Source organism: Ursus maritimus, unplaced genomic scaffold (assembly GCF_017311325.1).
Source record: "Ursus maritimus isolate PB19 unplaced genomic scaffold, ASM1731132v1 scaffold_7, whole genome shotgun sequence".
In the NCBI taxonomy this organism is placed as follows: domain Eukaryota; kingdom Metazoa; phylum Chordata; class Mammalia; order Carnivora; family Ursidae; genus Ursus; species Ursus maritimus.
The window spans coordinates 54637354-54663776 of record NW_024426885.1 but is presented as its reverse complement, the minus strand read 5'-3'; the positions used below and the strand labels follow the sequence as shown (position 1 = coordinate 54663776).

Sequence of the window (26423 nt, the reverse complement as noted above, 5' to 3'; positions counted from 1 at the left end):
CTGGGGGCCAGTGCCATGCCTCCTTCTGAGTCTCACCTGTGGCTTTTGCTCCATCAGTGTCCTCACTCATGGTGAGAGGGCGATGATACTTGGTGCTGTCCTGAGACTAGTCTTGACCTTGCGGAACCTGGAAGCTGCTGGGGACCTGGGCTCTGTGGAGCGTGCGGTGGAAACTGTGGGTCAGGTGGTAGGGGAATGGCCTTCGTGCAGGGCCTGGGCCTCTCTCGGGCTCCGGGACATTTTACCCGCTGCCACAGTGATCCTCTCCCCGCTAACAAACCTGAAACTGCACCTTGGGGTGGGGGGTGGAGATGTAAGCCACTTGGGGTTAGAAGTTTATCGTTCGTGATTTCAAATCCCGCTCAAGGTGCCAATGTGTTCCGTCCTCGGGAGTGAATGAGGAGTCCAGGGTACTTTTGAGGGGCCCCTTCTTGTCTCTCTGGGAGGCGAGGAGAGTGTGAGTCAACAGGAGAGACCCAGGGGTCTCAGCCAGACAACTCTCCTGCAGGCATGGGGTCTGTTTCTCAGACGGGGCCCTCAGAATCCCCCTTCCCCCTTCCTGGCCTGAAGGGGCCTCCACAGCCTCTGGCCTTCACGTCCCTCCCTTATTAACCTTCTCTGCCGTGTGGGACCCAGGGGTCAGCGTCCTGCCCCAGGCCCCTTTTCCTCATGGTGGTTCAAACAGGGCTGTGTTCACAGAGCGCCGGCTGTGCTCTGGACCCCGGGCTAAAACCTGCCCGTGCTTTCTCATTGGTGCTCACAGCATGGACGCCCACAGAGCTGATCTTTTTTGTTGTTGTTCTTTAGAAATCTGTCCAGTTTTGTTCATTCAAGTGGCTACTTACTGCCAAGTACCGGGGTACCGTGGAAGGCCAGCCCCAGCCCCGGCCTGGTGGGCTTCATGGAGGGAGCAGCCCTGTGGGTTGTGGCCTGGGGGACGTGAAGGGGTTCCCTGGTTCGGGGGTGGGGTTAGCTAGGCAGAGAGAGCGTGCGGGACAGGAAGCTGTGGAATGTGCCATCGCCTGGAGGGAGAGCTGGCTGCGTGGGACCCATGGAGAGCCGGCCCAGCCTTGTCCTTTATGGGTTATGGGAAGGATTTCCGAAGGCACAGTTTCTGCCTTGCATAGATTCTGGAACAGCCCAGCCCAAGCCCCGGCCTAGGAAGATGTACCGCTGCTTTATTGTTACTGTTATGGTTGTGAATTATTTGCAAAGGCCCCTTGACGTGTTTGTGCCAGGGACCGGGAGAATTTCGCTTTGGCTGGAGTGTTGAGAACTAGGGTAGGAGCTGGGGAGCACGAGGCTGGAAGGGGAGGCGGGGTCTGCTGGACAGAAGTCAGGGATCGCCGTGTAGCTCCTCCTGGAGTTTACACTGAACTTATGCTGCTCTGTCTGCTCTGCTTTGTTCTGTGGGGCAGCCAGCTCTTCCTGGTCAGGGTCTCTCCCGGCCCCCGGTGGATGTGCTCAGGGAGGCGGACGGGCAGGGAGTGGCAGAGGCGAGAGGTCAGAGACCCCTGGTCCTCGCCCTGCTGTCCACTGTCTCTGTGACTGTGGGCAGTTGTCTGGCCTACTCTGGACCTCAGTGTCCTCTTCTGTACAATGAGAGGAACAGACTGGGGACTGGCAGGTGCGTCTGACTCCGACTCTGGGATACCTGTTGGTGCACGAGGGGGATTGGCACTCTGCGTGCGTGTGTGTGTGTGCGTGCGTGTGTTGGCAGTGACAAGGCCCCTGCCCTGGGTGCGGACCTGCAGGTTTTCCCTTCCCCTCCCCCACGCCCAGCTGTCCCCTGCCCCACGGTAGGGGACCCTGCAGCGTGGTGACTTCCGTCATGTTTGTTCTGCAGCTGAGACAGATGTTTCCGGCAGCTGGCCACTCAGCCTCCTGCCCTATTTTTAGCTCCATTGTTACCAGCCCCGGGCATCTGGCGGCCTGGGGTGCACATGACAGGCCGTGGCCCTGGAAGGGGTCCTCTCCTCGGGGTCCAGCTTGTTCTCTGCCTTCCACCGGGTCCCTGGTTTAAACTTCTCACCATCTCTTGGGAACGTGAGGGTAGCGTTGGGAGAACTGGGAGAGGGTGGGTGGATGGTGCGAGAGAAAGAGCCCTGGCTGTGGAACCAGAGGCCTGGTTCTGCTCTGTCATGTAGTGAACTCTCTGAGGCCTCAGTGTTTCCATCTGCTGAATGGCACAGTGGCCCTGCGTCTGCCTCTCTCAGAGGGTTGTTCTGAAGCAGAAACGAGGTCGTGAACGTGAAATTAATTTAGGAAGATGACATTTGGAACCTACAGCTATGGTGGGTTAGGCTCTGTGGGGGTTCTGGGGGAGCACTGGGTCCAGAGGGGGGATGGAGCATGGACTTACCAAACGCCAGGCCGGGGAGCTTGGCCTGGGGTCCTGTAGGGCCCATGCTGCACGCTGGAGGGCTTGCAGGAAGAGGGGGCATTTCCACCGGGCGTTGATGGAGGGCGTGAGGTGGTGAGGGTGTAGATGGTGTTCCTGGCTGTGGGACCAGGGAGGACAGACGCGTGAGGGCAGGGAAAGGCTGGCTGTGTCCTGGGAGGTCCGAGCGTGAAGGGGCTTTGAGCATCTCTGGCCAGGAGCTCTGGAGCTGTCTCTCCCTACGAGCAGCCGCAGGGTGGGGCTGGGGGCCGGGGGCTCTGCGTCTCCCTTCCTGAGCCGGCGGCCAGCGTGGTGGCCCTGCTTCTGGCTGTATCGTACATGGGGCTGTATTGCACATTGGACTTTCATCAAGGATTGAAAGGGCTCAGCTGCTAAAATGTTTGAAAGCCTCCCATCCTGTCCAGCCCCCTCACTTTCCAGATGGCAATGAAGTGTGGCCAGAGAGGGCTGTGCTGAACTTGAGACCTTTCGGAAAGCCCAGGCTGGAGAGGAACCTCTCCTGGGGCTTTTGCTGCTCTATACCATAGGGCATCTGAGACCGGGGTTTGCTTGGAAGGTTGGGGATGTGGAGGTTAATAAGGGGTGCTGAGGGTGGGAAGGGGGATCTTGAATGCTGTGCAAGGGAGTCCAGCATTTCCAACGGAAAGCCACAGAAGTGGAAGGATGGGGACAGAACCCAGAATTGGGTCATGGATTTTTACAGCTCCTTGAAAGGATGCCTCAGGGCCCATGACATTATTGGAGGTCAGAAGTAGGGGTCCAGCCTAAAGTTTCACTGGCCCTTTGGGGCCCAGTCCCTGGAAGCGGTCATGTGAGTATGAGCAGGCCCAGGGCCCTGGGTGGGTCTCAGGAAACAAGGTTTCTGCTGACAATACCCAGATGGCCAACTTCCTGGAGCTGAGCAGGTGAGCATGTCCAGGTTCTCTTAACCCTGTTCTCCCCAGGGTCCTCTCCACTGGCGTTTTGGTCCCCTCTCCCCCCAGTCCCAAGTGCATGGAACCTGGAGATGGATGGTCCCTCTGACTCTTTCAGGAGCAGAATGACGCCCTCCCAGAGCTGACTGGACCCTCCCTGGGGAGTTTTACATCCCCCTCCTCTTGTCCTCCCTGAAAAATCGAACTGGCAGGGGCCCTCCCAACCAGATAACGCTTTCTTGTTTTCCAGAACAGCCCAGGAGGGCCACAGAGAGACTCCAGATGGGGAGACACCTGTAGTCTCTCTGCCTTTTTGGAACGATGGAGGCCAAGCCTCTATCTAGAGCGTGGAACAGACATTTAGCTGCTTGGAACTTGGAACTTTCTGAATCTGTGCAGCTGAGAGCTGCTGGCCCACACTGTCTAGCAGTCGATGGCGCTCTAATGGTCTCCGGTGTGCGTCTCCTCAGCCACCCCGCGGGCCCTGGTGGCCGGAGACGATGTCGTCTGTATTCTGTGAACCTCCACACCCCAGCACGGGCTGGGCTCACAGGATCCTGGTGTTGCTCTGCCTGCCGCTTACGAGCAGGGAAACTTAACATTCTCCTGCAAGAGGGGAAAGCAGTAAGTCCTGTCTTGTTGCCATGTGGCGTGTGGTCACTGAGGGTCAAACCTAAAAATAATGGAGTGCATTAGTCAGGATTAGATCTGGCTGCGAGTAATAGGACAAGCCAAATAACAGTGGTTTACACAAGATGGAAGTTTATTTCTACGTCCTGTCCAAACCCAGAGCTTTGCAGCCCACGCCTGGGGTGGTGGTTCCACTCCGTGGATTCCTTGGGGGAACTTGACCTCTGCCATTTTGAGGGTGTGGCTTCACGTGCTTGTGGTTCAAGATGGTTGTGAAACTTCAGGCATCACATCTGTGTTCCAGACAGCAGGATGGAGGAAGGGAGGAAGGGGGGCTTATAGGGAAGATTCTGGAACTTGCCACGCGACACTGCCCCTTATGTTCCATGAGCTGGAACTGGTCACAGGTACCTCTAGGAGAGGTAGGGAGCGTGCTCCTACCTGGTTTGCTTAATACACATGGCAGGGAGGAAGGGGTGGAGGCATTGTGGGTATTTTGGTCAAACTCAAGGACGCCCCCAGACTGAGAAGTAGGGTCAGCACTTCAGGGACTGTGGAGTCTCCCCCAGGGAGATTTCCGGGTGTGGGGGGGTCAGTCTCGACTTGGAATCAGAAAGCCACGTGCCCCAGGGCCAGCGAGACGGGGCAGAGAAGCTCTCTGGGGGTTAGGAGGCAGCCCAGTGGCAGCGGTCACGGTCAGCCTCTCCCGAGGGGGTCCGAGTCTGCCCTGAGAGTGTGGCCTGTGTCTGGGCTGCTGGGGCCTGAGGGAGAGGACAAACTCCCTCACCAGAGGGTGGCTGGGAGGCCAGGGGATTCACAGACTTGGGGACTCACAGACGTGGGGGCTGCAGGAGCTGTGACAGAGGTGGGCAGGATGCCACATTGCAGGGCTGCCCCAGGGAGCCCTCGCCCACCCCTCGGGGCCAGGGAGGGCCCCAGGACCGGCCCCCTGCCACGGCGCCCTGTGCTTGCACAACGCTGCAGGAGAAACCAGAGATCTGCCCTTTTCTTCGGAACCCCTTGATTTTTCAGTACTGGCAGCTAATTAGAGTGGAAAATAACAAACCCGCAGGGATGGAGCCCGCGGCGCAGGCGACCGCTTTCAGCCTGTGAACTATGAACCTTCTCCCACTAGAGGAGAGATGCTTCCAGTATCTTCAGGGGGGAGAACCTGGGGGAAGGTGGGGAAGACTCGCTTCTTGTGAGGCAGCTTAACTTTTTAAAACTTTCGTTTAAAAAATGTTTCCATCCCCAGTTTTGTATTTGGAAACCTTTCTAGCCTACAGAAGAGCTGCGAGGTGGACATTTGTTCCATTTGCTCGACTCTCTGTCTCTCCGTCTCTCCACCGCCTGAAGGTGACAGACATCAAGGTGCTTCCTCTCTAGACGCTTCAGCCTGGGTCTCCCAGGAGCACAGTATCCACAATCTCATCCCACTCAAGGAGTTAACTGAGTAATCCAACATGCAACCCACATTCAGAAGTTCCCACTTGCCCCAGAATGTTCATGACAATCTTTCCCCCCTTCCCCAGTCCAAGCTCCCGTAGACACAGAGCTTTCTGTCAGGCAGAGCTGACCTACAGGGGAGCTTCAGAGGTGGGGGGGCTCCCCAGGCCTGGAGGCAGACAACTAGGGGGGCCGGAAAGGAGCCTTTTCCTTCCTGAGGGTCCCAAATTCCAGGAGGCTCAAGGGCCATGCTGGAGCATGTGGTGACAAGTGTCAAGGCGTTGGCTGGCCGCAGAGCTGGCAGGAGCCCCTTCTGTATCCTCCGCCTGTTAGGGGAGCCGAGAGGGAGGCTAGCCACCCCCGCCCCCGTGTCTCCCAGCTCGGGGGCTCCATCTGCAGGGGGACCTGCTGCCCCTTGCCGGCCCCTACTTGCCACAGCTCCTCAGCTGGCTGCCCAGTCACTCTGCCCACTCCGTCCACTCCCGGCTCCAGGCCCACCCTAGAGTGTCATCTCAGGGGGTGACAAGGATGTCTTGTCCCTGCCAGAACTTGCACCCTCCAAGGCTCCCTGCTGTTTGCAGGCTGAAGCCCAGAACTCCGGCCCCTTGCACAGTGGCAATCCACCTGCCACGTGCGTGGTACTATTTCCAAACACGCCTCCTCCCGGTTTTCTTTTAGATCTTTTTGTTTTCAGTTTAGAAGAGAGGGAAAACATTTCAGAAACGTACAGTTTAGCGGATGAAGGTCTCCTGTGATCGCAGACCCCTGAAGGCTTTATTTTATATGCCGATCTCCTGTTTTCAAAAGAAGGAGGCTGAGGGATGGAGGTGGTGGAGGGAAGGTTTGGGTGACCCGCAGAGACGTGAGGTGATGTGCCACGCAGCAGGAGCCACGTGACTCTGCCTCCACCGAGCTGTGGGGCCTGGGGACATTCCTGTCGTTGGCCCTGCTTAGCTACGTCCTCTTCTGCAAAGTGGGGGGTTCATAAACGATGTCTCACTGCTTTTTAAGGTTGTTGACATTAGCAAAGACAAAAAACCCACAAAGACATGAAAACTCCCACAGGCTCTCTGAGTGGAGTGATTATCATGGGAACGTGGACGGCACGTGGGTGGCAGTAGGCGGCAGGCACTCGGGGGGGGGGGACAAAGTCACAGAGCTGGAGGGGCACAGTGGGGGGCGAGGGGGTGCCCGAGGTGAGAAGCTGTGACCTTTGTCCAACTCTGAAACCATTACCAATAACTCTACTTTAAAACAATATTCCCAAAGTCATCCTGTTCGTCGCCGGAAACTGAGAAGTGATGGGTGAGCAAAAGGAAAGTAAATATGTCCCTGGCGCCCCCACTCCGGAGTAAGTAAACATCCTCCCTGTCTTTTGTGCGTACTTGTTGTGGGGTGCTGCCCTTGTTGCCATCCTGCGGGCCAGGCAGGGTGGGGAGATAATGAGATGGAGCTGATTTGTTCCGTCATTATGTGTGCAGCCCCTCCCCTGAGCCAGGCAGCTGACGGAGCCAGGAAGGACACAGGATGGCTCCTGCCAGGAAGAGCCTGCCGTGGAGGGGAATGGAGTGTTCCGTCTTGCCATGATCACAATGGGCTGTGGGTGCGGAGAGGCGGGGCGGTGGGTGTGTCGTCAGGGAGGGCTTCCTGGAGGCACTGGGCTTTAACCTCTAGGGGTGGGTGGAATGTGGGAGGGCGGGCAGGAGGACAGTTCAGGTGTGAGGAAGATTGGGTGGGAGCGGCTTCCCCGTCACCTTCTCGTGAAGGACCGAGACCTGCTCCTTGGAGCCAGCTGTCTGCTCCTCTGTGAGGCCTAGAAGCTGCAGGTGCCTGGGGCTGGTCATACGCTCATCGCGTAAATATTTCCTGAGCACCTGCTGGGCGCCATCCTAGAGCTGGGGCCATGATGTGGACCAGTCAGGCACTGTCCCAGCTCGGAGAGGGACGGGGGAGACGGAGGTGACACATAGAACCCCATCAGTGAGGCAGCTGGGAAATAAGAGGGCTCGTGGATGGACAGAGACTGTGGTGTGGGGTGCTGTGGGCGGACAGCAGAGAGGCCTCCCCGAGGAGGGACGTTTGAGCCAAGACCACAGGAAGGGGCAGCCAGGTGAACAAGCCGAAGAGTGTTCCAGGCAGAGGGGCGGTAGGTGCGCAGCCTTCATGAGCTGGCCTGGGCCTGGGGCGCTGGAAGAAGGAGGGGCCTGTGGCCTGTGGCCTGTGGCCGGAGCGTGGAGGCAAGGAGGACACGGGGTGAGGGAGGTCCGAGGGGCGGGACCCGCTCCGCAGGGGACGGGGCTGGATGTTGCAGTGTGACCTGACTCAGGGTTTTAAAGGATCTTCTGGCTGCTGCGGGGAGGATGGATTGTTGGGGGATCAGGAGGGAAGGAGAGGAGCTGGTGGTCTGGACCGGGTGGTGGCAGAAGTGGGAGGGAGCTGGAGAGGCAAACCCGTCCTTCTGTGGGCAGAGTTCCAGAGTGGGCAGAGGACTTGCCCAAGGCCACACAGAGCAGGGCTCTCTGGGTTTGTGATGACGGCCAGGAGCGGATGGCCTACGCTAAGTGGCCTACGGGCCCGAGTGAAATGGGGAGTTAGAACTGTGTGTTACCCCCACTCTGCCCTGTTGCTTGCTGGGGATGGGAGCCAGCGGACCTCTGAACCCACCTATTCCTCCGACCGTTCCTTTTATAGGCCTTGTCTGGGTGAGGCCCCCCCCCCCCAGACTCATCAGGGAGGTTCAGATCCAGCAGCGGCAGGGAGGGGACGTGGGAAGGGGCGGGGCATGAGGATGGGGTCCCGGGGAGGGGAAGGGGACTGAAGAGTCAGAGCCCCGGCTGTGTGTCAGGCTGGCTAGCTGTTGCTTTCTACACACACTGATTTCAGCCTCATACGGCCCAACTCAGGAGGCACAGGGACACCCCTCCATTTAGAGGGGAAACTGACACCCGGAGAAGGTAAGCCACATGCCCCGACTCACTAAGGAGTGGTGGAGACGACGGGAATCTGCCAGTCTTGGGCCCCAGAGCCCATGCTTCCCAGAGTCGGAGCCGCTGTGTCCCCAACTAGCTGCCAGGCCATTTGAGAGTCACTTCCAGCTTCCGTGAGTCCCTACTTTTCTATCTGGTGAGTGGGAATGCTGGCACTGGCTTCCCAGGGAGTCCCTGTGCCTGGAACAGGGTCATTAAGTTCTTACCTGCAGCAGGTGTGGGGCTGCACCCTGACGACCCCCTGCTGGCCGAGGGGTGCCTGCTGGACCACGGAGCAGGGAGACTCGTCAGCACTGTCCCATAGAAATGTCACGTGGGCCACCTGCGTCACTTTGGTCACATTAAGAATATGAAAAGAAATAGATGAACGTAATTTTAATAACGTTGTTTAGTCCAATATACCGACATAGAATCATTTTGACATGTACCAACATAAGAGATTGTTAATGGGGTATTTTACTTTTTTTGGTGCTAAGTCCTTGAAATCTGGGTGTGTTTTATACCTCTCGCACATCCCGGTGACCTTGCTGGACCGTAAGAGACGGGAAAGCCGTCTGCCAGGGTGGCTGTATGATCTTACACTTCAGCAGCCACGTCCGACACCCACTTTGTCCCCCATCCTCACCAGAGCTTCCTGGCGTTGGTCTCGTAACGTTTGTTCTTCTGCATTTCCCTGATGGTGAATGGTGCCCGCTGTATATTTATATCCTTATTTGGCATTCCCATATTCCTTCAAATCTCTTGCCCATTTTTAAAAAAATATTTTATTTTTAAGTAACCTCTACACCCAACGTGGGGCTCGAACCTACAACCCCAAGATCAAGAGTCGTGCGCTCCACCGGCCGAGCCAGCCAGATGCCTCATCTTTTGGTCATTTTTCATTGGATTTCTTGTTAATTTGGTACCGATTTGTAAGAGTTGGCACATCTCTCTCTCTCTCTCTCTTTTTTGTGGTCAAGATTAAACGAGATACTATATATGTCAAGGGCTTTGCACCCAGAGATCCACCCACTGGCCTTCCCGGCATGCAGTGAGGGTCACTGGCTATCTCAGGCTGCCCTTTAGACTCCCCCAACCCCAAATGCAGGGTGACCACACACCCTGATCTGGCTAGCGTAATTGCACACTCGTGCAAAATCTGCTCAACACCATCTCTCTGGGCTCACGACAGAATCTTCGCCTTTGCTCAGGCTAGAGGGGGCGTGGCCCAGCCAGGGAGCCTCGGCGTGGGAGGCAGGAGCTCTGGGTTTCAGTTCTGTCCTTGTGACTTGGAACACATCGCGTTCCCTCTCTGGGCCTCTTTTTCCTCATCTGTGGAAAGAAAGGGTTGGGCTTGCTGACCTCCAGGGGCGTAGCCCGCTCTGAAGCTGCTTTTGGGGGCCTGTGGTGACAGCTGTTTGTGGTGGTTCCTGGAGTCACATCTTTCCCTGAGGTGGGACTTGGGATTTTGCTGGAGGGCCTGGGGTCCATCCTGGTGGGCAGGGAGGGAGGAGAAAGGAACGGGGCTGGGGTCAGTAGCTGACATGCAGCTTTCCGCTTCAGTCCTAAGAGCCCAACTCTGCTTTGGAAAAGTCCACAGGGTTTGCCAAGCCTGGAGGTCACGGCTGCTGCATTGGGACAGGGACAAAGAAGGTGGGGACTTGTGAGCTTTGGATTACAGATGGGGAAACTGAGTCCAGAATGGGGATGATCCAGTTCTACTGAGAACCGTATGAAAAGAAATGGACTTAGACTCACAAGGTGTTTTGGGCGGAGGCCTTAGGAGTCTGCTCCTGAACCTCTTGCCTGTCCTCCCTGCTCCAGCACCTTCTTGGCTTGAATGCTGCCATCGACGAGCAGCTCATTGCTCTGCAGCCTGAGCATTTGTGCTGTGGCTTCAGGCAGTCAGCCGATGAGCTGGAGCTCATGTTCCAGCTCCCAACGTTGAATCGTTCCTGGGGAATCAAGCTCACCTCTCTGCCACGGATTCCATAGGGCGGTTTCTTTTCTCTCAGGAACAACTGTGTGTGGAGGCAGGAGGATGCATCTCTCTGTGGGGGACTTCCTCAGACGCCATGATAGCTGTAGTCCAGATGATTCTGTGGCTTCTTAGCTGGTCGCTGAGGGCTTCTGTGGGTGAAATGGGGCCTGGAGTCCTGGATCCCTCCGTGGGAAACCGGGCACCTCTCTCCCTCTCTGGGAGGCTGTGTCTGGGGTGCTGTGGCGGAGAATGGAGTGGATGAGTGGGGATCCAAGAGGGAGGGAGAGGGGGTGTGGGGCGTGCTGTGGCTCTCAGGGTCAGCTGTGAAGAGGCAGGAAGGCAAACTGATGACGAGCAGTTGCCAACTGCTGCTGTCAGCCGTCCTCCTCTGAAAATGGACACAGTGAGGCCAGGACCTTATGGGTTTGTTGGGTGCTCTGAAGTGTTAACAAGCAGACGCAAACGAGAAGGTGAAAGGGACCTATGTTTGGTGGAGAACATTCTTCCCTCAAATTTGGGTTTTCTTTTTTTTTTTTGCTTTTTTTTCTTTTTTGCACAGAGCTCCTCTAGCAATCTGACATAAACTCATGGATCCCCTTTCCAGAATGTTTTCAAGTGCCCAGACTATATGGGCTTACAGAGGAAGTAAGTTGTATTCGGAGAGCTATCGAAACACTAAAAAACAAATTGGAGATGTAGTATTACATGTCGTCCGTTGTTATTTTATGAACAAGATAACCTATGAGGTAAACTAAGGGTCAGTTTGATTTGGTAAAGACACATTAGTGACAAGGCTGTGGTCGCTCAGTTTGGATGGAGACGTTAAGCTGGAATGTGCCTTTGATGGACACATGCCCGCATGACAGACACCCAAGTGACTGTGATTGTCCTTTTGGGCTCTGGTGTTGAGAAGCCCAGTTTGCAGAAGGCACGGCAGCGTCCTTATAGTTCGCTTGGCACGGTGAGGATAGGCTTCATTCTGGGATCCTGAGGATTCACCTGCTCGTAAGGTCACTTGTGAGAACCTGGGGGCTCGGGACCACCAGGCGCACTGTTGCCCAAAGTTGGTCAGTCACGGCACCCCAGCGCCTGTGGGCAGGGCCCGGGGTCCCTGTGGCTTTAAAGGAGGGATGAGTGCAAGCCGTGTTTCCAGACACCTGTACCGCCAGACACCTGTACCGTGGCAGGGGGGTATAACCCCCCCATGAGTTCCATGGCGACCACGTCCCAGGCTCTGCGGCACAGTGGGGACGACAGCCTTCACTCGTGGTTGGACGAAGTTCTGGACTAGCATAATCGTGTACAAACCATCCGGGCTCCGTGGACCGTTTCTTTCCGTCTGCCCACACCCCACCCCACCCCGCCCTCCCCATTCTCCCCCCAAGCAGAGGTTTGAGCACTAGGGACCCCACTAACACACCCCCACCTTGCTGACCACCTGCCCTGATAGTTGGGGTTTCAGGGGGCGATTTGCAGAGTGGGAGGCCTGGGGATCCCGGGGCTTCACCCTCCTCTAGGCGGTTTGGAAGCCGATCAACTTTCAGAGCATGTCGTCCTTCCCCCAGCCTGTAGCCTGCAGCTGTGCACATGCGCATTGTCTCCTGGCTGCCCTGACAGGGCACCAGCTGGGGCCTGTTGGCGCCTGTGGAGCCCGTGAGAAATGGGGTGGCTGGAGATGGAGCTGTGGGGGCGTCAGCCGCAGCGCAGCCCGAAGGGCCCTTCCCGTGTCCTGTCCCTCAGGCCCTCATCGGGACAGCTACCTGTGCGCCTGTTCTTGGAGGAGACTGTTCCCATCCATGCCTTCTTGGCCCAGGCTGCTGAGAGGGGTCTGGGGAACTTTGGTGAGTTGTGTTGGGGGCCTGCCAAAGCAGGTGAAGTGGAGAGAAGTTTCTGGCTCTGCTGTCGGCAGGCTGGGGCCTGCTGTGGAGCCCCTCATGCTCTCTGAGCAGCCTGTGTTTCTGTTCAGGAACAGAGGCTCATTCCGTCCTCCTTTGACAGAGACAGAAAGAGGGAGAGTGGGAGAGAGGGAGGGAGGGAGGGAGGGAGGGGGAAGTTGGGCGGGGTGTGAGGGGGCTCTTATAAACACAAGGTGTGCCTGTTGACGGAGCTGTCACATGGCTGCTGGGAGTTGTCGAGGATGACCAGGCAGGGCCGGAGGGAGAGAGCGAGCCCTTTCCAGACCGGAGAGGGACAGGGGCAGGTGGTGGTTTGGGGAGGTTTGAGGGGTGCTGGAGGAGTCTAGTCATTCGGTCTAGGAGGCTCTGGGGAGGGGGAGCCCGAGTGCTCAGGGCCCCGGGGGAGAGAAGGCACAGCGAGCTCAGACTTCACACTGACCCGCTGACCCCTGGCCGCCACCAGCTTCCGGAGTGGGGGTGGGGGGGAGCACGGATGGCTGGAGCGGATCGTCCCGCCGTGTGGAGCAGCTCGCGCCAGGCTGACGGGCCGGCGGCGGCCGAGGGAGATGTCGGGGCTAGGGACTGCTTCTCGCATCCTCCAGCAGCTCCTCGCTGCTCTTTGGCTGTTTCCCCAGACATTCCCTTACTCGTTCTCAATAGGCTTTACTTTATTTCCCAGTGTTCAGAGGAGAAAAAGCAAAAGGAGAAGATACACGTGAACTCTGGTCTCATCACTTGGTGATAACTCACATCAGCATCTTGGTGTGTAACCCCCAGACTTTTCCCCTGACGCACTTTCATGAATTAGAATGGGATTGCAGCCTGTTCTTGCCTTGCAGCCTGCTCCTTCTGTCCCTGTGTCCTCGCTGGCTTTCCAGATCCATCAGTATGATATTTTCAATGGCTGTTAACCTTTCACCTTAGAGAGGCCCCCACTTTAACAGCAGAGCCGTTGTTGGCTGGGGGTGGTTCCTGGTGTTTTGCTATTATAAACAACACTGCCAGCAGCAACACATCCTGGAGGCTGGTTTTTGCGGACATCCTTAAGTATTTCTGTGGGAGAGAGCCCACCGGGGGGATTGCTGCATCCACCAGGGCGCCCAGCCTGCCTTGTGCGGGACGGAAGCTTTGGCTGTTGATGGTGATATCGATGATGGTGATGCCAAGGTCAGGGGCCTGGTGCTTTCACTGAACCCTCGGATGTCCCCAGCCTCATTTCGTGACATTCGCGGCTAGACTGTCCTCCTGCATCCTGTTTCCATCCACATTTTCTCTCTCTTTTTAAAAAGACTGATTTATTATTTTTAGAGAGGGAGAGGAGAGGGAGAATCTCAGGCAGACGTCCTGTTGAGAGCATAGCCTGCCGCTGGGCTCGATCTCATAACTCTAAGATCATGACCTGAGTCGAAATCAAGTTGGACACTTAACTGAGTGAGCTGCCCCCCTCCCCCAATCCCCACCGTCCATCCACATTCTTCCGAGCCAAGCCTGACTTCCCTCTGCACCTGCCGCAGGTCTTCCCTCTTCTCCCCTTCTGGGGGGCCCGGCCTCCACGTGTCCTGACCCAGTCACTTAGAGCCCTAGGTCCTGACCTGGTGCGGACGGTTAACCCCTTCCTAATGGTCATATTTTTGCCAGAGGAGTGTAATTGTAAGGGGTCAGGGGCTGTGTCTTTATGTCTCTTTATGCCCGGAACCCTCCCAAAGCAGCAGCAAAGGGCCAGGCACACAGTAGGCGCTCAGTGAACTTGTGGGAGGTGGCAGACGTGCCCTCTGTCTCCAGCTACAGGCTGAGGTGCCCTTTCTGGGCCTCAGACTTGGCGTCTGGGCAGTGGGGGTGGCGGTGGGCTAGGTCCCTTCCTGCTGTGGATTTTCCCACCCCTTCCTCCACCACATGCCTTCGCATCCCGCAGGTTTGGGGTCCTGAAGCTGCCAGCGGACTATGGGTACCACGGCCAGCACAGCCCAGCAGACGGTTTCGGCGGGCGCCCCCTTCGAGGGCCTCCAGGGTGGCGGCACGATGGACGGTCAGCACTCGCTCAGTGTCCACTCCTTCCAGACCACAGGCTTGCACAACAGTAAGGCCAAGTCCATCATCCCCAACAAAGTGGCCCCCGTCGTGATCACGTGAGTGGCGGGGGGTGGGTGTGTGTGTGACCGTGTCCCTGGAAGACATGGTTGGGGCGGCTGCCCGGAGGAGTGGTGGCATAGAGCACTTAGTCTACAAACCGCTTTCATAGATGAAGATACTGAGGCCCAGAGAGGTGAAGCAGTTTGTCTGGGGTAACACAGCAAGCGAGTGGCTGAGTGGGTCTCTGTTGTGGGTCTCTTAGCTCATGACCACAGGGCTAGGAAGCATGGAGAAGGAGGAGTGGCTGGAGGGGGGGACACCCTTTTGAAAATCATTTTTGGCTGAACATTTTCAAACGGATTTTATACACTTAGATGCATAAAATTTAGATTTTTATTTTTCACAACTGGTAATTATGGTTCGAAACTGAGGTTAATACCAGGTCGTGAAAGAGCTGTGGGGTGAAGAAGCTGGAAGCTCTCGGTCAACTCTCTTAGTTAGGTCCTCGAGGGACTTTCCTGGAGGGGGCTGAGGGTTGGTTCTGGCCCCCTAATTTGAGACACCTGGATACACTACATGCATTCAGAGGAAGAGGGTCCAGAGGGGGCTCTGCCACCCCGTGTGCCCTGTGGGTCAAGTGAAGGAGTGGGTGCTGGAAGCCAGAGCCCAGGAAGACAAGAGAGGCATTGGCTCTGTCTCCTGGTGAATCGGGAAGCCTCGTCTTACGTTGAATCTGCCTCTGGGCCCCTCCAGGATGCAGGAAGTAGGACGCAGGGAGCTAAGAAAGAACCATGTTCACACTTAGAAGTTGGGCAGAGACCCAGCAGCTGGGGCTCCCTGTGTAAGGAGACTTGGGGAGGGGAGTGATAAATCGGCCTGCTGGCTCTGCGGCCTGACAGGGGAATTAGAATCCTAATCCATTACTGTGCTCGTGATAAGGGGAAGAGAAGAGACGTTACAGCAAGAGACTCGGTATGTAGTCTCTCTCCCAGAGCTGACACATCTAGGTTTGGTCCTTGAGGGCGGTGTCGGAGACACGCGTGCTGGGCCTTGCTCTGTGACCTCGGGCAAATCCCATTCCCTCTCTGGGTCTCGTTTTTCTTATCAGATTACATGGGGATGACGTGCAAAATACTTACCCAGGTGGCGTGGCTCAGACCAGTCACGGGCCTGCTGTAGGAATCTGCCACCATGGGACTGTGTGTGCCTTCTGGAGTCAGCATGAGCTCAGCACCCCTTGGGTTGTAGCATGTTTGGGGGGATGGGACCTTAGAGAGCATCCAACACTGGGTTTGGCAAATTGTATCCTGTGGACCAAATCCCACCTAGCGTCTGTTTTTGTAAATAAAGTTTTATCGGCACACTGCCACTCCTATTCATTTATATACTGTCTGCGGACACGTAACGCTTCACTAGCAGAGTTGGGGGCCCAGCGGAAACTGTACGGCCCTTAAGTCAAAAGTATTTACTGTCCAGTTCTTGGTATAAAAGGTTTGCTGACTCCTGATCGAATGCGTTTTAGATCAGATGTGAAAACTGGATCTAAATACACGTACTGAGCCTCTGGGGGTAGAGGGGTTTGTCCGCCGCGTGGGGACACACAGAGGCTGAGCTGGTAGCGGGACCCCAAGTCTCTCGGCTCCTCGCTTAGTGCTCCCCTGCCCCCCTCATTCCGCCGCCCCCCCCTTGCCTAGGCGCAGTTCTTTTGTAAAGAGGAGCAAACACCAGGGCGCGAGTGTCTTCTTCACGGTTATAATCAGCACGGAAGCTTGTTGTGTCTTGAGCGTACAGACCCATCCTGGCGTAGCAGCTGCAGAAATCTGGTTTTATACCCGTGGGTTTTGTTTGAAATGGCCCCGTGTGGAGGTAGCACTGCGACCAGTAAAAATAATTATATTAATAAGCGCTAACTGTGCCCGAGGCCCTTGGCTGAGCACTTCCCTTCAGCAGTGCCTTGAGTTCTCACAGCGGCCCTAGGAGGTGAGAATTACTGGAAAGGGAGCCGCAGAGAGAGTGAGTAACTCCAAAGCCATGAAGTTGCCGAGCGGTGGAGTTGGGTTCATGCCCAGGTCACGCAACCCCAATGCCTGTGTCCTGAGCCCCCTCCCTGTGCTGTGGGATTGTCAGTGTGGGATGGTTCTCAGAGACAATCTGATGCAAGGGTCCCCTGGGACCCAAGTTACCCTCGAATAGGAGGTCTTAAACAAGATCGAAGCTTCTCTCTACACAAGAGTCTGGGAGGTGCGCCAGGCTGGAATGGCCGCTCTGTGATCAGCCAGGCTCCTCCTCTCTTGTTTCCCCACCATCATCAGCATCTACTTCTCGCCGTCACTTCTGGAAGCTAGCCAGGGAGAAGGAGAGAAAGTAGAAGGCATTCACCTTCCCTTTAAGGGAATGGCCCAGAAGTTGTACATATTATCACTCCTCCTCATAGCCCATTGGCCCAAACTTAATCACATGACAATCCTAGCTGCAAAGGAGGCTGGGAAATGTAGTCCTCAGCTGGATGGCCAAGTCACAATTCCAGGATTCTGTTGCTGAGGAAGAAGGGGAGGGTGGATATTGGGGACAGCAGGCTGTCTCTGCCACAGACGGGTAGCTGCATGGGCGTGGGTGGGCTGGCCCTGTTGTGGGGTCTGGTGAGGGCAGAGGGTACCCTGATCATGAAGGTTTCCTGACTCGGGCTTCATTCTTCCCTGGCAGGTACAACTGCAAGGAGGAGTTCCAGATCCATGAGGAGCTGCTCAAGGCCCATTACACGCTGGGCCGGCTCTCAGATGCCACTCCTGAGCACTACCTGGTGCAGGTGAGGTCGGCCCGGCCCCTCCCTCCCCCTTCAGCCTCCCCCACCCTCCTCTGGTCCTCCTTCCTCACAGGGTCCCTCCTTCCTGCTTTCCCCACTTGCCCCTTCTCTCTACCCCCCTTTGGTGTCCTCACGCATTTCCTCTCACCCCCTGGTTTCCTGGGGCCGCACCCCCTGCCCTGTGGAGCCCCCTGCTTGTCTCTTCTGGCAGGTTCCTGCCTGGCCCTGGTCTGCCCACACCCCGCCCTCGGAGCAGCAGTGAGAACAGAGTCAGAGCCCCAGACGGCTCCCCCGAGCCAGGGGATCTCCAGCCCATTCTCTACACTCTAGAACTTCTCTGGCTTAGCTGTTTTTTCCCTCACATATTCCCTAGAAAGCCAGGTCCACACACGCAGATGACTTTCATTTTTCTTGTTCTCTGCTGTAGCCCGCGGCCCTAGAACAGTGCCCCAGAACCGTGAAGGTACTCAGTAAATAGTCAGCAAATGGATAATCGTGATTAAACTGTGCTTATCGAAAGAGTATCTGGGATTTTCTGGTGTCTGGAAGAACTGGTTCCATTTCTAATCTGTCAGGCAATGTGTGGGTCCTGTTGGAAGGGCATGGCCAGATGATGACTGAGCTCCCTTGTGCCCAGGAATGAATTCTCCTGGTGCCTCTTGCTCTCACCCTTTTACTCTGTCGTTGCATCCATCACCCCCAGCTGGGGAGGGGAGAGCCCTGCTTGTCCTCCAAGCTTCAGGACCTCAGGAAGGGGCTAGTGCAGTTTTCCTCTAGCTGACTCCTGGGGCCCTGGCTGTGACTCCCTGCTTGGGCCCCTGCTCCAAGCCCTTCCTCTGGCCAAGGGAGACATTTGCCTTCTTCCTGGAGAGCTTCGGGCCCCACCCTACAGCCAGCCTCACTTTCCTGCCCCTGAAGTGCCTCTCCCTGCTTTCTTTCCTCAAGGCCTGCCTCTGATGCCGCCTCCTACATGAAGCCTTCTCTGATTCCCCATCAGAAGGCGTTGTTTTTCCTTTCGCCATGCTAAATGACACTCTTCTTGGGACCACAGATGGTCACACATTTTGTTTGTTTTTTCCAAAAGCTTGTAGACAACTTGAAGACCATGTCCCTGCCGCATGTCTCTGCTCCCCATCCTCTGGGGCCTGGGACAGAGCTCCACTTATAGAAGATGTCCCGAGCCATCTGAGTAAGCCCCTGTGGCTCTTCCCCTGCCAGGGACGCTACTTTCTGGTGCGGGACGTTGCGGAGAAGATGGATGTACTGGACACTGTGCGGAGCTGTGGGGCCCCCAACTTCCGGCAGGTGCGAGGTGGGCTCCCCGTGTTTGGCATGGGACAGCCCAGCCTCTCTGGATTCAGGCGGGTCCTCCAGAAACTCCAGAAGGATGGACACAGGGTAAGCAGGGCTGCTTCCGGGCAGGGTCTCTCCCCCCAAATCTGGCAAAGGGGCTCCTGGGAGGGGCCTGGCCACATGATGTGGGGACAGTACCTGGGGACGCAGACCAGGCTCTGCCAGGCCTTGAATGCCATGATGAGCATTGTGGTCGGCATGGTTGGGAAGTTCTGGGTCAATATTTTTTGCCCTGTCGTGTGTGGACATGGGGGCCTTGAGGTCAGTAGCCCCTTAAACACCCCACTTTGAGAACCTTGGAGAAGTGAGAAGGGCGACAAGTTGACAAGAGGGTCCAGGTCATAACAAGAGAAACACAGCATGATGACCACAGTGGACACAGATCCTTGCGTCAGCCCTATGAAGGCAGGGCAGTTACTCCTTTTTTTCTTTTTTTAAAGATTTTATTTATTTATTTGACAGAGAGAGAGACAGCCAGCAAGAGAGGGAACACAAGCAGGGGGAGTGGGAGAGGAAGAAGCAGGCTCCCAGTGGAGGAGCCTGATGCGGGGCTCGATCCCGGGGACCTGGGATCACGCCCTGAGCCGAAGGCAGACGCTTAACGACTGCGCCCCCCGGGCGCCCCAGGGCAGTTACTCCTCCTACACAGAGGAGGAGACCGAGGCCCAGAGGGGAGGGGTGACACAGCTGAGGAGTGGTGTCCCGAGACCCAAACTAGGCATTCGGACTCTAAAGGCCTGCTTTTAATGACTCCTCTCTCCTGCCCGATGCCGAGGTGGGGTTTTGAGGGTCTGCAGGACAGGGGCTCAGGGTGGTCTGTGGTTGCAGGCTCAGTGTGGGCAGCCGGTCTGGTTCGACCTGGGGTTTAGCTGGAGAGTCCGAAGTGAACCAGAGTGGGGTGGGGTGTTAGCTCTGGGCGGATCCTGTTTCCCACCCTGACGGCAAGTTCCACAGGGAAGGGTCTGCCCACGTGTCTCTCTTTCTGTGTAAGGTGCTCAGTGAATGAAGGATGGCATGGTGGTGGCGGGCATTCATTTCTTCCCCCGGCGTTTATCAAGCACTTGATTTATGCGGCATTTTGTGCTCAGAAGGGTGGGGATGTAAAAACGATCAGGACACGGTTCTCCCTGTAAGGAACCTGTAGTCCACGAAGGGAGATATATTCACCGATCATGTTAGGGTGAAGCAGGAATTAACACCATGAGCTTCAGACAAGGGGCTGTTGGCCCCAAGAAGAGGGGGAGTCAGGAGCAGGTGACATTTGGATGGAGCTTTGCTTCTTGGGTAGGATTCATGTTGCAGGGATAGGGTGGGGGGGCAGGCGCTCAAGGAGGGGGAGCAGTGTGCACAAAGGCACAGCGGTGAGGCGGGAGGGCGGCTCTCTGCACTGGACAGTGGGGACGTCTGCTTCCCCCGCTGGCCCCTGGCAGGAGTGCATCATCTTCTGTGTGCGGGAGGAGCCCGTGCTGTTTCTGCGCGCTGAGGAAGACTTCGTGCCCTACACACCGCGAGATAAGCAGAATCTTCACGAGAACCTCCAGGGCCTGGGACCTGGGATCCAGGCAGAGAGCTTAGAGCTGGCCATCCGGAAAGAGGTGAGGGTCACTGGTGTGGGTGGATGCCCCCCTCCGTGGCAGGCCATGGGCAGCTGAGTTGGGACCGTAGCCCCCAGGCCAACTTTGCTCTCACCGGCCCATCCTCACCCGGTCCTCTGCCCTGCTTGGGCGAGTAGCTGGCTGCAAGGCCAGCTCACGGGAAGCCAGAGGAAGGACTTCCTATGCCCGGCTTCCTATGCCTATGCTCTGTTTGCTTCTGCCCCTTTCTCACCCTCGCCTCCTCCACACTCTGCACCCTATTTAGCAGGGCCCTGGTGGAGTGAAAGGAGCGTTAGACTAGGAGCCCCAACACGGAGGTCAGCCCTCTGTGAGCTTTGAGGCCTGGGCGAGTCCCTTCTCTTGATGGGCCTCCGTCCCTGAGGTGCCTCTGCTCTTCTCCTTCACAACCTGGGGGCCTGTCAAGGTTTCTGATGCTGGTGACACACCAATGTCGTGTGCGTGGAGTCACGGTGCCCCCAGAGGCTCCCACAGGCAGGAACCTGGCTGTCTCCCATCTCCCTTTGGGGCCTCGTCTCCTCTAGCGCCCAGCTGACTGAGCTTCCCCTGTCCTTGAGGCTGGTGGCTTAGCTGATTCCTGCTGCCCACAGGGCAGGACACTTCTCCCTTGCCCCAGCGTGGGCTGTGTCATCTCGTGCATAGGCGGCCGCCCTCGGACCACTGGCCGCCTCCATCCCATCAGGACTCTCAGGGCACAGAGCACCTCCGGCCAGGTGGTTCCCCGGGGGGGAAGAGCAGCCTGTCCGCGGCCTCTGTGTGGTCTCCTGGCTCTAGAGCTCAGCCACGAGGGCCAGCAGGGGCCTGCAGACCAGTCAGGGCCCTCCGGCCCCCACTCCTCCACGCAGATCCACGACTTTGCCCGGCTGAGTGAGAACACGTACCACGTGTACCACAACATCGACCACCTGCTGGGGGAGCCCCACGCCGTGGCCGTCCGGGGCGAGGACGATGTGCATGTGACCGAGGAGGTGTACAAGCGGCCCCTCTTCCTGCAGCCCACCTACAGGTACTGAGCGCCCGTCTGGCCTGGGGTCAGCAGATGACTCGGGCCGCGTGGACGCCAGTGTGCTGGGCAGGGGTGCTCTCTGGCCCTGCTCCCCAGCCATGGCCTCAGTGTCACTGTCTGCAGGTTGGGCTGAGCTCCCCACACCCATCTCTCCCACAGGGATGCAGGGGTAGGGGGGTGCCCGGGCTGTGTGGCCCGCCTGATGGGTCTCTCCCCCTCACCTGGCAGGTACCACCGCCTGCCCCTGCCAGAGCAAGGGGCCCCCCTGGAAGCCCAGTTTGATGCCTTCGTGAATGTCCTCCGGGTAAGTCAGGGCAGGAGGGGGTGGTGGGAGCAGAGGAGGGACAGGACCCTGGAGAGCAGGTCAAGGTCTAGGCCCTGTCTCCATGGTGATACTCAGGGCCAGCGTGGCTCCTGGCTTTCCTCAGAGGAAGGTTTCCTTCTGTGTTGTGCAGGAGGTGGAATGCGTGTGCGTGTGTGTGTGCGTGTGTGTGTATCTCTGTGGGGGGGTGTCTTTGCACATTCTCTAATGACAGCCCAGCGCTGACGGTCTGAAGGCCTGGACTCTGGGCAGGCTCAGCTGCTAACTTGCTGTGTGATCTTGGACGAATCACCTGACCTCTCTAGACATCTAGGTACTGGGGCTAAAACGTTCTTATCCATAGCTTCTTGAGCTGGTGTTTCCTGAGGACTGGTGCTGTTTCTTTCCCTTATTTAATTTGCGGGGGGCCACCTTATTTAATGTGCATCTCACAGGCTTGTCAAATACAGGCCTGTCCCCTCCGAGCAGTCTCACCCCCAGGACCAGCTGGTCGAGCTCCCCCAGGGCCTGGGAAGGAGGCAGGGCCGTGCTCCTCGGGGCAGGTGGAGCAGCCTGGGCTTTGAAGCTTGGTAAAAGCGGCTGAGCCACCCCTCTAGGCCCCGCTCGCCAGAGACTGCGGGCGCGGATGGGCCGATGTCATGACCCCCCTCCCCTGACTTGGTCCTGGCGGAGGGGTTTCCACATCACACTGTTGCTGACGGTCATGGTCTTTCCCAGGAAACCCCCAGTCTGCTGCTGCTCCGAGATGCCCACGGGCCTCCCCCTGCGCTACTCTTCAGCTGCCAGACAGGCGTGGGCAGGACCAACCTGGGAATGACCCTGGGTACCCTCGTCCTGTTTCACCAGAGCGGGGCTGCGTCGAGGCCAGAGTGAGTGTCCCAAGGCGCCGCAGGGTTGAGGAGAGGAGGGGACAGGGCTGCCAGAATGCTGGGGACGCATCAGGAGCCCAGGGCCAGAGCTGGAGGTGGGGCATGTGGGGTTCATTTCCTGGGTTGCCACAGACTTGCTGAGTAATGTGGAAAAAGTCGCTTGACCTTTCTGGACCTCGGTTTCCCCACTGGCGAGAATACCCCTTGCTTCCCCCAACCTGAATGGGAAGGAAGACTTGGAGCCTGTAGTTAGTGTCCCTCAGCGGCCATGAGAATGGAAATGTCAACAGGGGGGCAGTGGTAGAGGGCTTTGGGGGTACTGCCTCTGCTACTGACCCCTTCCTTGTCAGTGCCGTCCCCCTGCAGACCAAGCCCCTGCCCCTGGAGCAGCTCCAGCTGATCCAGAGCTTTCTCCACATGGTGCCTCAGGGGAGGAAGATGGTGGACGAGGTGAGCCAGGGGGCTGGGGGCAGGGGCAGTGGAGGGGCGCGCGCTCCTCCGCTGGTGGGTTCTCTTGCTCTCCTGCACTGCACCCTTCTTGACAAACCCATCTTTCCCTTTCTCTTCCGTCTCCGCTGTCTCTCCCCGGCCCTGCTCCCTCCCTGCTGCCCTCCCGGGCCTGGTCTCGGCCCCAGGTGGACAGAGCCATCACCACCTGTGCCGAGCTGCATGACCTGAAGGAGGTCGTCTTGGAACACCAGAGGACGCTGGAAGGCCCCCGGCCAGAGAGCCCAGCCCAGGTAAGTCCTGGACAGGGTCTGCTTTTGCCCGAGTCCTGCGACCTCATTTTGTTAGGCCTGTTGACTGGCTTCTTTCCGACCGACTGTTCCTGGTGGCTGCTTCTCCCAGAGAAGAGAGGCATTCAGAGGAAGGAGAGATAGAGGAGCTGGGCCCTCAGGAAGGACGGACAAGGAAGAGGGGAAGTTTACTTTCTCTGGCCAGGTCCCCTCGCTGCAGAATAAACAGGATGGAGGAAGGGGCTGCTGGTGGGGGTGCCGGGGGCCTCTGGATCCAGAGACTTCCCAGACTGCTCCTGGCTCCCCCCTCTGCGAATCAGTCCCTTGCTGTTTCGTTGGGTAGGCCAGGGTCTGGTCCAGCCCGCTGCTTCTGGAAGAGTGATGGGCTCTGGGCTCTCTCAGCAGCCCCATCCCTCTGCTCTGGGGAGAGGCCTTGTCTTGATGGTGTTTGCGCACAGTGGGTGGAAGGAATCTAAGGCCTGCAGAGGCTTTTTCTTCTTTGACACTTTAAAACAATATCTTTTAGAAGCAATAGCATACAGTACAGAAAATTGAGAAATTGGAGCAGGCAGAAAGTCACCCATCGTGCCAGCACGGCTGCCGGGAGCGTTTGGGGCAGGCTTCCTCCCCTATGCTTTGTTTGTGATGTTCTTGTGTCGGGCGCCCGAGGGCCTGTTTGCGGCCTGCTTATAGCCCTTCTCCTCAGCCCCCCGAGCCATCCCTGCTTTTGTCATCGTGGTTCTTGCCGGCTGTGTGACTTCAGCCATCGTCGGCCTGCTAGGTTAAGACCCCATCTGACCTGACCACCTGGGGGCCGGTCCTGGCTCTGCCACCTACAGGTGTGTGGACGTGGGCCACCTGCTTCACTGCTCTGCGCCTCAGTTTCCCCACTTGTAAAATGGAGCCACGAGTAATAACCACCCCACAGAGTTGTTGTGAGGATCAGCTGAGATAAGAGCCATGAAGGCCTTAGAAGGGAGCCTGGCACGGAGCAGGTGTCCCTGGGATGTCACCTGTCATGGTTTACTAACCAGGCCCCTCTGGTTGGACAGTCGAGTTGCTTCCAGTTCCTCATCACTGTAAATTCTTTTGCATCAGCATAACTTCATGAAAATGAAGCTGTTGTGTATTTAGGATTTTCCCTTAGTCTAGATTAGAGGTTGGCCAACTGTGACCCATGGGCCAAATCCAAACCTCCACCTTGTTTTCGTGAATAAGTTTTATTGGAACGTGGTCTTGCCCATTCAGTTCAGCACCGTCTGTGGCTCTCTCACGCTGCAGTGGCCGAGTTGGGCAGGTAAAGCAGAGACCCTAGAATATTCTGCCTGGCCTTTTATAGAAACAGAAGTTAGCCGATCTCTGGCCTAGATTCCAAAAGATGGAGTTCAATGTAATCAAAGGGCATGACATTTCTCTCGGGCCGCTATGAATCGCACTTGCCCTCCAGAAGGTGACCCTCACCCAGCAGGCGAACCCTGAGATCCGAAGGTGGAGAGAGGGAACTTGGGATTCGCTGTGACAGCTCCTTACCCCCTGAGCAGCTGGGCTGGGGTTAGGACATTTGTTTGGGGATCCGGCTCTCCTTGCCATCAGCGGCCTGATTGAGCAAGTCAGCTCATTTCTCAGAATCTCTGTAAAGTAAGGATAAAAATCATGGCCCCCTTGGAGCACTGTTAGGAGGGTCTTTTTGTTCTCTTGTGGGGTGGGTCACAGTTCTTAAGGGAGGGCCTCTGGCTTAGAGAAGGGTGTTTATATTCTTGCTTCCTCAACACGATTATGCATGGCCCTGCATGTGCACGGCTTGTTGCAAAGCGGGGGCGGGGGGGGGTCCCGGCCTGTCTCTGGGCACAGCCCCGGTGGGCGAGGCGGTCCCTGTGCTGATAGCAGGGGCTCTGGGGTAGTCACCAACAGCTTCCCCTGGGCCATAGATTAATCGCGGCCAATGGGATAGTGTTAGATGCTGGGAAGAATTTCCAGCCTGGCAGAACTGTGTTATAAAGGGAGGGGTAGATTGTGTTCCAGGAATTTCTGAGGCTTAAATCCTGCCCTTTTCCGGGGATGGGGACCTGGTGGCCCCGGAGCCCTGTCTTTACCACCCACGCCCCCTCTCAGGGAAGCTGCAGCCAGCACGGTGTCCGGCAGAGGGCGCTGCAGAGCCTGGAGCGATACTTCTACCTGGTCCTGTTTAACTACTATCTGCACGAGCAGGTGGGGCTGGGGGTTGAGTGGAACCACGAGCCCTCCTCCCGGGCTCCCTCCTGCCCTGTCCCCCACACTGACTGGCATGGGGTTACCGAGGACCCCTGTGGAGCCGGGGAGGAGAGTGGGGATGTGTGTGTTGGTTCCAGAGGAAGGTGGGTGTGGGGTCATGGAAAGACTCTGATAGAGTTGGTGGTCCTAGAGCAGGTCAGGCAAAGGGAGGGCCCACCTCTCTCTCCTCTGGGCCCCAGGGCCTGTCCTTAGCCGGGTCATCAGGGCCTGGAAGGATCTTGCTTTGGACCTCCTGGTCTTCTCTCCTCACCCCTTCTCCCTGTCCTGGACCATGATGGATGTCTCCTGGGGCTCCCCCACCACAGGGCCAGCTGGGAGAGTTTGGGATGGCCTCGTGCCCCTGAACTCCCGTCTCTCTCTGCCTCGGGCTGCAGTACCCGCTGGCCTTTGCCCTCAGTTTCAGCCGCTGGCTTTGTGCCCATCCCGAGCTGTACCGCCTGCCTGTGACACTGAGCTTAGCGGGGCCTGTGGCCCCTGGGGACCTCATCGCTAAGGGCTCTCTGGTGAGTGTGGCTGGCTGTCTGGGAAAGTGGGAATGGGTGTGGGCTGCCCCCGGGGCTGGTGGGCCCTTGATTCCTGAGGGCTTGGGTTAAACATTGCCCTCCTTCCCAGAAGACAAAGGGGCGATGGCCTTTGGGGTGGTGACTCTTCCTGGGAGTGACGTGGGGTTGATCTCAGGCCCCAAGAAGCGTTTGCAGCTTTGGCCACTGCTGTCATTCCCTCTCCTCATTCTCAAACTCACCTGCTCCGGGCGAGGAGGCAGGAGGCCTGGTTCTGATGTCTTTGCCACCGAGCTCTCATTGTCCTCATCTGGAGAGTGGGCACTCTGGCCTTTCTCCTTGCCGGGGAGGTGACGAAGTGCCAAGTATGCGAAAGTGCTTCGGAAACTGTAAAGGGCTGGGCCCTGCCCTCCCCTCCCCCACCTTGGGCCAGGCTCTGAATCTGTCAACTGCTGTGGGTCCCAGGCTGGCTGCTCTCCCCACAGGGGGCGGACGACCTCATCTCCCCAGACGCACTCAGCACCGTCAGAGAGATGGACGTGGCCAACTTCCGGCGGGTGCCCCGCATGCCCATCTATGGCACAGCCCAGCCCAGCGCCAAGGTGACCACCCCAGGGGCCCGAGGTCCACTCGTGGGTTGGGGCAG

The 26423-nt window shown here is 57.4% G+C and overlaps 1 protein-coding gene across 1 annotated transcript in view; it reads left to right on the top strand.

Moving 5' to 3' along the window:
* The first annotated feature begins 14150 nt into the window (after nucleotides 1-14150).
* The window catches only part of PALD1 (phosphatase domain containing paladin 1), a 34466-nt gene continuing 22193 nt past the window's right edge, over nucleotides 14151-26423 (top strand). Inside the window, exons 1-12 of the mRNA XM_040624208.1 lie at nucleotides 14151-14359; nucleotides 17007-17109; nucleotides 18325-18504; nucleotides 19890-20054; nucleotides 20918-21078; nucleotides 21307-21382; nucleotides 22118-22269; nucleotides 22620-22719; nucleotides 22905-23009; nucleotides 25119-25214; nucleotides 25652-25780; nucleotides 26263-26379. Coding sequence (XP_040480142.1) covers nucleotides 14175-14359; nucleotides 17007-17109; nucleotides 18325-18504; nucleotides 19890-20054; nucleotides 20918-21078; nucleotides 21307-21382; nucleotides 22118-22269; nucleotides 22620-22719; nucleotides 22905-23009; nucleotides 25119-25214; nucleotides 25652-25780; nucleotides 26263-26379 — 1569 coding nt within the window. The 5' untranslated portion in view covers nucleotides 14151-14174. The remainder of the gene's footprint in view (nucleotides 14360-17006; nucleotides 17110-18324; nucleotides 18505-19889; nucleotides 20055-20917; nucleotides 21079-21306; nucleotides 21383-22117; nucleotides 22270-22619; nucleotides 22720-22904; nucleotides 23010-25118; nucleotides 25215-25651; nucleotides 25781-26262; nucleotides 26380-26423) is intronic.